The sequence below is a fragment of the Eschscholzia californica genome, unplaced genomic scaffold, assembly GCF_041429995.1.
Source record: "Eschscholzia californica isolate CP2 unplaced genomic scaffold, dmEscCali1.0.p SCAF_2, whole genome shotgun sequence".
Lineage (NCBI taxonomy): Eukaryota > Viridiplantae > Streptophyta > Magnoliopsida > Ranunculales > Papaveraceae > Eschscholzia > Eschscholzia californica.
Genome location: NW_028238309.1, coordinates 48,265,656 through 48,278,092, shown reverse-complemented (window position 1 = coordinate 48,278,092; position 12,437 = coordinate 48,265,656). Strand labels below are relative to the sequence as shown.

Genomic DNA, 12,437 nt, shown 5'->3' with positions numbered 1-12,437 from the left:
TGAATCAAGACTACACACGTCTTGAAAGTTTTAATGGAGAAAATTTTACTAGGTGGCAAGAAAAACTACGGTTCTTTCTGACTTCAATCAAATTATTTTATATAATAGAAGGGGTTCTTGACAAAATTCCTGATGAGACTCTTGAAGACTCTTCTGAATTACGGGAAAAACGAAGGAAGCGAAAGGAAGACGATTTTCTTTGTCGTGGTCATATTCTGAATGCCCTGTCTACTTCTATCTACAATGCTCATCGTTCAATTGATTCTGCCAAAGCATTATGGGAAGCACTGGACAACAAATACCGCATTGAAGAGGCAAGTAATCAAAAAATTTTAATTGGTAATTTTATGGATTTTAAGATGGTTAACAATAAGTCTGTTATGCTTCAAGTTAATGAATTTTTACTTATTGTTAGCAATCTTAAAAACGCTGGGATTTCTCTTATGGATGCTTTTCTGGTGAGGGTTATCATTTCTAGACTACCCCCATCTTGGAGCTACTATAAGAAAAAACTCAAACATGACGAAGAAAATTATTCATTAGATTCTTTACAACGTCACCTTCGTATTGAAGAAGATTCTCGTATTCGAGAATTAAAAGAGACCCAAACTGATTATCAACCTAAGGCTAATATGGTTGAAGAAGGGAAATCTGAGAAAGATTCTCTAAAGCCTAGGAAGGATAAAAAGTTTAAAAAACAAACTCCAAAGGACAAGAAGAAGGTAATTTGTTACTATTGTAATAAATCCGGCCATTATGCTCGTGATTGTCGCTCAAGAAAGAAAAATCTTAAAGGGCAAGCAAACATGGTCGAAGAAAAATTTATAGCCACAGTTTCTGAAGCCAATACAATAGATGCCGACAGTGGTTGGTGGTACGACACAGGAGCTACTATCCATGTCTGCAATGACCGTAATCTTTTTAAGACTTACGAAGTTGACGGTGACGGAAACGATATTAAAGGAGCCAATAATATCCGTTCTAAAGTCATGGGATTAGGAACTGTGGAACTCTTCTTTACATCTGGAAAGACTCTAACTCTTCAAAATGTTCATCACGTGCCCGATGTGACTAAAAATCTTGTATCGGGAGACCGTCTTAATAAGAAGGGGTTTAAGATGGTGTATGAGTCTGATAAATTTGTATTGTCCAAAAGGGACACGTTTGTTGGTCAAGGGTACTCTTGTAACAGTATGATTAAGTTTAATCTAATAAATAATAATTCTTTGGTTTACATTGTTGATTCTGTTAATTTATGGCATGGTAGATTAGGTCATGTTAATTATGGTTCTCTTAGAAATATGGAAAAATTAGGTTTAATTTCTAATTGTGATTTTAATTCTACTAGTAAATGCCATGTTTGTGTTCAAGCTAAAATATTTCGGAAATCTCATAAATCTATTGTTAGGAATTCAAATTTGCTTGAAATAATTCATAGTGATGTGGGTGATTTGAAAATCACATAACTAGAGGTGGCAACAAATATTATGTAACTTTCATTGACGATTGTTCTAGATATACTTACGTATATCTAATGACAAGTAAAGATGAGGTCTTTGAAAAATTCATAATATTTAAAGCGGAAGTTGAAAATCAACTTGGTCATAAAATTAAAATTTTAAGATCTGACGGAGGTGGTGAATACTACCCAAATGAATTTATTAAATTCTGCCAGACACATGGCATTATTCACCAAGTCACTGCACCTTACACTCCTCAGCAAAATGGTATTGCAGAGAAGAAAAATAGGACTATGATTGAGATGGTCAACGCAATGTTAATTAGTTCTGACTTACCATTATCTTTATGGGGTGAAGCATTATTATCAGCATGTTATATTTTGAATAGGATTCCCTTAAAGAATAAAAATGTGACTCCCTTTGAACTCTGGTTTAAAAGAAAACCTAATTTTAGTAGACTAAAAGTTTGGGGTTGCCTTGCATATGTTAGGAAACCAGACCCTAAGAGACCAAAATTAGGTGCTAGAGCCTACAAGTGTGCTTTTATAGGTTATTCTCATAATAGTGTGACATATCGATTCTTAAATCTAGACACTTTTGAAATTATAGAATCTGTAGACGTAGAATTTTTCGAGAACTTGACGAGATCTAGTGCTAATGATCATAATTTAGTAGATCCCATAAATTTGTCTAATTCTGAGTCTACCATTGTTGAGAATAATATAAATGGAGATCGAAAGTCTCGTGAACCTCCTGAATTAGAACCAAAGAGAGGTAAGAGGGCTAGAACTGAACGTTCATTTGGTCCTGACTTCATCACTTATCTCATAGAAGGTGATAGAAGTGAAGTAACAGACGTTACAAAGTTTGTTTTGAATATTAATAATGATCCGATTAGCTTTTCTGAAGCTATGAATTCTAGAGACTCTAGTTTCTGGAAAGAAGCTTTAAATGATGAAATGAATTCTATCTTATCAAACCAAACTTGGGTATTGTCTGATTTACCTCCTGGGGCTAAACCTATAGGATGTAGATGGATATTTAAGAAGAAGTTAAATCCCGATGGTTCCATAAATAAGTTTAAAGCAAGATTAGTTGCTAAAGGCTTTAAACAGAGACATGGTATTGATTATTTCGATACTTGTGCACCAGTGGCACGTATCTTCTCAATTCGTGTGTTGATTGCCCTTGCCTCAGTTTACCATTTAGTTATTCATCAAATGGATGTGAAAACGGCGTTTCTAAATGGTGAATTAGAGGAGGAAGTTTATATGGAACAAACTGAAGGATTTATTTCTCCGGGCCAAGAAAAGAAAGTTTGCAAGTTGGTAAAATCTCTTTACGGTCTGAAGCAAGCGCCTAAGCAGTGGCTTGAAAAGTTTGATCATATTGTCCGGTCAAATGGGTTTGTCGTTAATGATGCAGATAAGTGTATTTACTGTAAAGTAAATAAGTCTAGTTGTGTACTTATTTGTTTGTACGTTGACGACATGCTCATTTTTGGAACTGATCTATCTTCTGTTGAAGAAACGAAGAAATTCTTATCATCTGAATTTGATATGATGGATCTTGGGGTGGCTGATGTTATCTTAGGGATTAAAATTCTAAGAAAGGACAATGTATTGGTTTTAAGTCAAACACATTACATCGAGAAGATCTTGAAAAGGTATGATCACTTTGATCATAAACCAGCTCCAACTCCAATGGACCCCAGTATTAAATTACTGAAGAATATTGGTCGTGCCCAAGCTCAACTTGAGTATGCTAGTGTTATAGGTAGTCTAATGTATGCGATGCACTGCACTAGACCTGACATAGCCTACGCTGTCAGTGTATTGTGTCGATTTACTAGTAATTCAAGACCAGAGCATTGGAAAGCTATTTCTAGAGTGCTAAGTTACCTGAAAGGAACCATGGATTATGGTTTACATTTTAAAGGAGACCCCGCTATATTAGAAGGATATAGCGATGCCAGCTGGAATAGTATTGAGACAAAGTCGAAATCTACCACTAGATGGATTTTTACTTTAGGTGGTGCTGCTGTGTCTTGGGGATCCAAGAAGCAGACTATAATTTCTGATTCAACTATGTTGTCAGAATTAATTGCATTAGCAGATGCAAGTAAGGAAGCGGAATGACTTAGAAACTTACTAGAAGAAATTCCCATATGGAAGAAGCCATCTCCGTCAGTCATGATAAATTGTGACAATCAGGCGACACTTTATAACGTTGCAAATAAGACCTACAATGACAAGTCGAGACACGTGAGTCTCAGACATCAATTTGTGAGACAATTACTCAAGAGAGGAGTAATTACAGTCGACTATGTAGAAACGAAGAAAAACTTAGCGGACCCATTAAGTAAAGGACTTCCTAAAGTAATGGTCTCGGTTAAGAATAAGGAAATGGGACTCAGGTCTGTGAATGAAGGTTGATCGCCTTTAACGGAAACCCAACTTATGTCTTGAAATAGATAGGCAAAGTTCAACGGGTACCAACAAGTTAAAGCTTTCGCGATTATGGAATACTATCAATTTATATTCTCCCATTTCTGAGCTAATATTGGTTTTCTGCAAGACAAAGGATGGATAATAATTCCTTAATAAGTCCTAATTTTTTAAGTGGTGTCTCGCGGAAACACCTCAAGTGGACTTACCTAAGTGAGTGTGGAGATCAGGCCGTCTCCTAAGAAAATAAGACCATTTTCGAAGAAGTCTCATGAAAGGGATATTGCACATGGCCATTAACGTGCGGAGTATGAACACTCTAAATCACCGAAACAAGTGTGCGACGGCTCCGGTTTCATCACTGGAGGATTCTTGGTTCAAGATACGTTCATCATAGCATTCTGATAAAGCTTTGAGTTGTTTGCACTAAGTGAAGGTTCAAATCCATAAGATACCTATCATGTATGTACAAGTTTCTACGATAATGCCAAAGTTGTCCTTTTTTATTTTATTGTCGTTTACGTATGAGTTTTTTTTTGCACTTTCAAAATTTTGAAAATGAAGGGGGAATGTTGGATATTTTCAAATGTGAACAGGCATGGCCTTTCACCAGGAATGTACATGGCGTAGCCATGAATTTTGAATGGATACATCCCATTCAATGTAGCCATGAATTTGAATGGTTACATCCAATTCAAAGAGCATCTCCTGGACCCTTATAAATATATAATTCTCCACACTAGTTTTCACACAGAACCATCCAATGTGAACTAATTTCTCTCTCTATATATCTTTGGTCTTTTCTTTAATTCACAAAAAAAAAAAAAAACAGGAAGGTGTATTCTATTGGGTGAATTATTTATACTAATTCTTTGGTAAACTCGAAGTCTGTTCTTTTGGCATTATCAGTTTATTCTCGAAGTGTTCTTGATCTTGGTCAAAGCGTACATACTTTGAACCGAGATAGTTGTAAAGACTTCATCGTATCCTGAAGGCATAATTCCATACCCGTTGTGTGCTCGTGGTTTTACCAGAAGGGGGCGAATTACTATCTAAAAGAATCGATATAATCGAGCTTTGAAATTTCGTGTACAACATCATATATTTCTAGTTTTCTATTTCAAACTTGTTAGCAATATTTTCCAACAGTTTCATTGTTGTGCAGATGATAGTACAACAGTTGATTTTCGAACCCCGGCAGGTCCAATTGCCAAGCCTTGTAAAAGCTCCTAATTCTTTGGAGTCCATGAAGATGAACAGAAGAACGAAGGAATCATGCACCAAAGAGACAGAGAAAGACCACTTAACCGGTTATAAATAGTGACTAGTATGGTAGATTAAGTGCATACTAATTACTTCTTGTTTAGGTTAGTTTTAATTTCAATGTAGATTGCTATCCTCTTTAGAGAGAGAAGGTTGGGAACTAATGGATGATGATTTTCATTGAAATTTTTTGTGGCCTCAGTAGTTCTCCAATATTAACACAAATATTTTATTTGGGATTCACCAAATAATTTTTTTTTTTTTGCATAATACCGTTACGAAAAATGAGTGAGGGATCCAAAATTTGGGGGGAAAATGAGCGGGAACACAATTTTCGGCCAGAAATGAGGTTCCAGTCCAAATGTCAGGACAACTCATTTTTTTCTTGTTTTCATTTCTTTTTCTCCCCCTCTTGCCCTTTTTTTGTAGATTCCAAAATTTCGTTTGAAAACCATGGATGTTGATTATCTTCTTCCCCTCTCTCTATACAAATATTTCGAAATCTGGATTTTTTTTTTCTTTCTCCCTCTAAAACCTTCAGAATACTATGGACGTTAATTATCTTTTTCCTCTCTACAAATGTAGCGCCAAATGCGGTTAAAAAACAACAAATCAGAGCATAGATACATGTGTTCGCTTTTTCCTAACTTATGAGCTACTCAGAGGCACGGTCTAATATGCTTCTTTAGAAAATGATAGTACTGCTCCTTTTGTTTCCTTAACTTCCTTCTCTCTAGTGTGTCTAGAGTATTACCTCTAATCTACAAATGTGATTACCAAAACTCAACTTTACATTTAAACAACCACAGTAGAGATTTACAATTGCCTTGCTTATTCATGGATTCTCAAAGAGGAAGAAATAATAGTGAACGCAAAGAAAATCTGACTCCCATCTCTTCAATCGATTCACATGTTACTGAATAGCCTAGAAAGATTACTAACCACAATGCAGATGGACAACTACATACCTCCATTAATCGAGAAGATAGTATCCAATTCTCACTAAGAATTAAGACTCAATTTCCATGGAAGAAAACAATACTTACCCGTGGTTGTCCAGGCCAAAGATTATGAGGTCCATAAAAAAGCTTGACTCGAGAATGCTAAGGAGAACAAAGAAGATGCACCACCTATACCAAATCAACTAAAACCCCAAAAACTTTATATCCCAATTTATGCCCTCTACTAGCTATATGGGGGTAAAATTGATGAACTCACACTACAGAGGATATAAGCCCATCATTGTTAGGATTAAAAAGCATAAGAATTGATTATTAAAAAGATAGTCAATACAAACCATCTCTTCGTTCTCTCACTAACAAAACCCGCCTCTCTGGACGTTAAAAGAACAAAAATGAGAGGGATCCAAAATTTTGGGGGGAAATGAGCGGGAACACCATTTTCGGCCAGAAATGAGCTTCCAGTCCAAATATGTCAGGACAACTCATTTTTTTCTTGTTTTCATTTCTTTTTCTCCCCCTCTTGCCTCTGGTTTGTGTTGGGTTTTACACCCTTCTACTAGTGTTTATAGCGGAATTAAGACATCTAATATCTACACTAGTATTCCCAGGATCACATGCATAAACCTATGATAATCATTAATTAAAACTAGAAAGATAAATACCTTGTTCGCTAGTTTTCCCTCGAACCTTTCCAATTGCTTATGAGAAGACCAAGAGCTTCAAGTGTAGCTCCTCTACTTGGGACACGAGCAAACAATTTGATCTCCCACCTTGTTGTATAGCTAGCACACCAATGGTGGTTGGAAGAAAAACTCCTTTCTTCTTGACTAGATAGATAGTTAATGGGAATTAGCTCACTTTCTCCTCTCTACTTGATGTGGTAGAGTAAGAAAGCTTAGAGAGAAATTCCACACCTTATTCTCTGCCCTAAGAGTGTTTATATAGAACCCTAATAAGAATCCACCTCCTTTTAGGTTTCCTAAAACACCCTTTAGAATAAGATTTAGGGAAATAGTCGAAAATAGCAACTATTGGTATTTTCTCAATTCCCTAAGGAGGAGGTGCCCAAACACCACGAAAATTGGCAGATATAATGTTTATTATATCAGAAACTAACCCTCCAAAATTCAGCCCAATCCGAGTCATAGAAGTACCCGAACCGGTCTAGGCCCAAAAACCCTGTTTTTGGCCCTTTTGTACTATCTTTGCCTAATTCCTTTTTAGGCCTATGAGATATGTTTATGGGACACTCCCATGATTATATCTCACTCCCACTAGTCATATCCTAGATCAATTTGTCACTCTTATGTGTAACCCGTTGTAGGATCCGATCGAAGTTAGCCGCGAATTACTCCGTAATTCGACGATCGTACTTGGTCTCTAGGTACATCTCTACGATCCCTAAATCAATCGGACTTGATGATCTTCCACATCAATTGTCCTATCCGACAAATTGTTCGCATTGTCACCTTGGTCGAAGGACATCTCCTTCAACTCCTTCAGTTTGAAGAATCCAAAATTTCGTTTGAAAATAATGGATGTTGATTATCTTCTTCCCCTCTCTCTATACAAATATTTCGAAATCTGGATTTTTTTTTCTTTCTCCCTCTAAAACCTTCAGAATACCATGGACGTTGATTATCTTTTTTCTCTCTATCTCTCTGAAGTAATCTTCCTCTCTTTAAAAATTTTCTGAAAATTCTTCCCCCCTCTCTCTCTCTAAATTTCTAATATATCTCTCTAAAAAAAATTCTGCAAATTTTGGAGAGAAACAGAGGAAGAAGATATGTAAAGTTTCTGGAATTTTTTCTCTCTCTATAAATATTTCGAAATCGATTATATTCTTGTCATCTCTATCTTTTTGAGAAAAGGAAAGTAGTAAGATTGGTGAGAGAAAATATATTTAAACAGAAATAAAAAGAATAAAAATAGGAAATATGGAGAGAGAAAAAACTGGAGAGAAAATATGAAAAAGGAATAAAATTTAGAGGAAAATAGGAAAAATCTAGAGAGAAATTCGAAAAGTGTGTAGTACATAACCAAATGGCTAGTGCACAGAACAATTTCCGGTACACAAGAAAATTTCCAGTACAAAAATGTCTAGTACATTAACCAAATGGTCAGTACACAGAACAATTTCCAGGAAACAAGAAAATTTCCAGTACAAAAATAGCTAGTAAACAGAGCAGTTTCCAGAAAACAGAATAGTCTGTGGGAAACAAGTAAATTTTCAGTACAAAAATGGCTTGTAAACAGAGCAATTTCCTGAAAACAGAACAGTTTCTGGGAAACAAGTAAATTTCCAGTACAAAAATGGCTAGTAAACAGAACAATTTCCAGGAAACAGAACAGTTTCTGGGAAACAAGTAAATTTCCAGTACAAAAATGGCTAGCAAACAGAATAATTTCCAGGAAACAGAATAATTTCTAGGAAACAAGTTAATTTCCAGTACAAAAATGTCTAGTACATAGCCGAACGGCTAGTAAACAGAACCATTTCCAGGAAACAAGAAAATTCCCAGTATATGAGTAGTACATAACCAAGAAAAATCGAAATATGTTAGAAATTGGTTAAAATTTGAGAGAAATTAGGAATTGGTTAAATTAATAAATCTGAAAAGTTGGAGTGAAAAAATAGAAATTTGAACCAATCTGGAAAAATTCGAAATTTGAACCAATCTGGAAAAATTCGAAATTTGAGATAAGAAACAAATCAGGGAAAAAAAAGTAAAGAATTTTGAACCAATTGGAGAAAGAAATTCAAAGAGAAATATTTGTTGAGATTGGAGAGAGAATTTTAAAAAGAGAGGAAGTTGTTGAGATCGGAGAGAGGATAGGAATTGGAGAGAGAGAAAAAAAAAATTCTAAATTAGTTAGAAATTGGTTAAATTAGGAGAGAAATTAGGATTTAGTTAAATAAATAAAGAGAAATAAATCTGGAAAGAGAATTAGAAAGAGATAGTAAAAGTAGAGAGAGAAAGTAAAACGCAGAGTGGAGAATCCCATGATTTTACAGAGTGGCAATTCCGTAAATTTCTGGGTGGCAGCTTCCGTAAATTTGATGAAAAATCAAGGGGGTTGCGGTACTTTCCGATTGGGATCTGATGCTTTAGACTGGGTTTATAATTTCGGGCATTGATGGACTGGCCACTTATTTTGGGCCCAACGTCCATTCCCTCTTAAAAGAATTGACAACAAGCTATAATTAGTCAAAAAAAATGTAAATAGCAGTTCATTTTTGTACACTATATACTTTACTATCTAAGTGGTGTGAAAGAAAATCAGGTCATGAAAATAGTTGTACGGGGTGTTGCTTCCCGAGAACTTCAACGAACCACGCCTTCCAAGCTTCTAGGTAATGTGACTAAAGAGAGCGGTTAGAGCTGCCATCACAACATAAAGACTAAAGAGATCGAGTTTTTGTTAAGTAGTTCTTCAAAGAAATTGATATGCCCATGAAAAGGGATTTCAGTATGAAGATGGTTAACCGAACTTGAACCACAGAGGTAGTAAGTCATACTGGTATGAATATAAGCACTTTTTATGGGATGAAGAGATAAGAAACTAATGGAGAAAGACTGACAAATGATTGATTTGACAAACATTATCAAGATAATTTCATCATTCTGAAATCACTAGGATGCTCAAATTGGTGGATTTCCTCACTTTTGAAGAAGTTAGTGACGGAATAGTATGTAAACGGATTCTCAATAACCACATGAACAGTTTGCAAACATCTGAATATGGCTTGTAGGAAGCATTGTGCTATAAAAATTGGTCGCTTGATTTTATGAAGCTATGAAATGGAAGGCTTTATCTATATATAAATGTAAACTTTGGTCATTCACATACTGGTGGGGCACCGGGGATTTCAATAACATTTCGAGATCTTATTCTAAGTGCACCCATTCATCCCACAAAGATTTTCAAAGTGCTTTTTTTTCAGTCATGTTAAACAATGAAAGAAAACTGTTGACAGACAATAGGAAAAGATACAAAAAACACACAACCCTGAATGGTTAACAATTTTTCTAAAACAAAAGTTCATTTTTGTTTAGGTTAATAGTTAATATCATTGCCAATGCTAACCACAAAAAGAAACCCAATTCAAAAAAAAAAACACATGTAGCAAAGTAAAATAACATATATCTATTGTCTGTCCCCACAAAATATCATCCATCATCCCCTCCCAAGGCTGCCTGGCACCGTCATTATCACCAAGAGCTTCCTCAACTGTGATCCTATTGCACTTCCAAATGCCGAGAATTTTGTCAAGAGTTTAAAAATATCAGACCAATTATCGTACTTAAACAGATCCAACAACTCTTTTATCAGATCCTACAATAGCAAAAACTCGTATTAGTTAGTTTCTCTTTTCCAGAAACAATATTAGAATCCAACATTTCGTATACGACTCCATAACTAGTCCAATGTAAGAAAGACATTAAGATGTAAACAAACACCAAATCATTTCACATTATTCTTTCATCCGATTTCAATGTACTTCTTCCTTTTTTTCCAAATCTAGATTAAAAAAATGTTAACGTTTCAAACAACCTTTTATACTATGGTTGCAAAAACTCATATCGTAGAGATTCCCCTTATCAATAAGAATACTCGGACATTAGAAACTTATGGACTTTTTTCTACTTTGAAATTAGATAGCGGGGGAAAAAAAAAACTAGTATTGTCTCTGGATAGCATCATGCTATCAATGTCCGACACCAAAAGCATTAAAAATCAATCACTATTAACCGAATCACAAGAACAAAAATAGATATTACCTCGTACTTCTTTCCACGGCACTTTGCAGTTGCGTCTTTCTTGCCATAATACTTTTCGAAGTTGATCACAGCCCTCAGGATAATAAATTTCGTAAAAGTCCCCTCGGTACTGTCACCAAGCGTGGGTTTTTTTTTTATTTTGAAAGGTTTGAATTAATATTAATAGAAAAAGGATTTCAATGAAGAAAAAAAAAAAGCTTTACCAGTACAAATTCTCCCACGTTCGCGCCATATGATCAAATGACTCATCCAATGTCCAAGGGTCTCCAAGTGTGGGATCATTCTTTATCTTATCAACAACACCTTTAATCTGTTCACATAACCAAAATTCAGCAAACAGAAAATTCAAATACAATAAGATGCGAGATGGACAGGAGAGTTGGAGTTGAGGTTTTACAATACCGTTTTTAATTTACGAAAACACGCTGTAATATTAGGATTAATGACTTTGTCAATGAATTCTCTGTAGGCATTTCTTTCAGCTTGGCATAGCTCACCAAATTCCTAAAGATCATATTACGACATCAAATTTACTCTCAAAATATAATATAAAGATACTAACATAAGTGCTTAACAAACAAGACATATTATATATGTTACCACCTCCCAGAACTTGGCCTCCTTTTCTATCTCTTCTAATGCAGCAGTTTGATCCAATTGTACACCCAATTTGGATTTTCCAAAACGTAGATAGTAGTCATCCATATAGTTAGACAAATCAAACAAAGTTAGGTCTAGAATTTCTAAAAGAGAGTCATCAACCCCATCTTTCATCTTTTCTTCATTGTTCTTCTTCTTCCAATTAGACATATTCTTGTTGGCTTCATCCCTATAAGAAAAATCAAAAAATAAAAATTGCAAAATTTCCAAAGTTAGGGTTTCATTAGTAAAGATTTAAGCTTTATTTGAAACATATAAGTCAACCTAGGCAGTAATCAAGAATTAGTGAACAAATAAAGAAAGATAACGAAGAGTCGAAGACAGATCTATGATAACCTAAATTATAAAATTGAAACTAGCTTATATATAAACAAAGCATCTATGACATGGAAACCACTTATAATAGATCAAACTGAAACTCACCAGCGAATAGAGTTTGGACATAATCACTGGATAGATAAAATCGAATAGATCCATACCTGTATTTCTTCAATTTAGGGAGAAAATTTCTGGTTAATTTGTCAAACTCTTCCTGGTTTGTAGTTTCTTCTTGCTTTTTCTCGCACATACTGTTTTTTTCTTCTTCTACTTCTTCTTCCAAGTTTTTGCCTTTTCTCGACACTTCTGGCTCCATGGATTTCTCTCGATCAGGCGTTTCCCTCTTTCTTGCTTTCTTCCTTGTCTAGGGAAAAATGGGCTGGAGGACCAAAACTTGAATGAGTACCCAACCCAACAATAACCCTAAGGGTCTGTTTGTTACATGGGAAAATAGCATTGAAAAATTGATTTTCTTGTGAAAGTCGATTTCCGTTGTTTGATTAGTCTAACAAAGTGGTACATTTTCTTTCCCAGTGTGAAAAA

General features: G+C 35.1%; 1 protein-coding gene across 1 annotated transcript; it reads right to left on the bottom strand.

The window, feature by feature from the left end:
• Window positions 1-10,144: 10,144 nt before the first annotated feature.
• Window positions 10,145-12,310, bottom strand: LOC147558591 (uncharacterized). Its single transcript, XM_086660295.1, has 6 exons — window positions 12,056-12,310; window positions 11,520-11,745; window positions 11,319-11,420; window positions 11,120-11,226; window positions 10,917-11,025; window positions 10,145-10,470 (listed from the first exon to the last, which is right to left on the bottom strand). The coding sequence occupies exons 1-6, from the start codon at window positions 12,208-12,210 to the stop codon at window positions 10,312-10,314; spliced, it is 858 nt and encodes a 285-aa protein (XP_086516421.1). The 5' UTR covers window positions 12,211-12,310; the 3' UTR covers window positions 10,145-10,311.
• Window positions 12,311-12,437: the final 127 nt, after the last annotated feature.

What these genes read in the sequence shown, in the direction of transcription:
- LOC147558591 (XM_086660295.1), bottom strand. Translation starts at nt 12,210, where the DNA reads ATGGAGCCAGAAGTGTCGAGAAAAGGCAAAAACTTGGAAGAAGAAGTA. An exon ending in CCTAAATTGAAGAAATACAG is followed by an intron (nt 11,746 to 12,055) that starts GTATGGATCTAT and finishes TTTTTCTTATAG; the next exon opens with GGATGAAGCCAACAAGAATA. An exon ending in AGGAGGCCAAGTTCTGGGAG is followed by an intron (nt 11,421 to 11,519) that starts GTGGTAACATAT and finishes TATGATCTTTAG; the next exon opens with GAATTTGGTGAGCTATGCCA.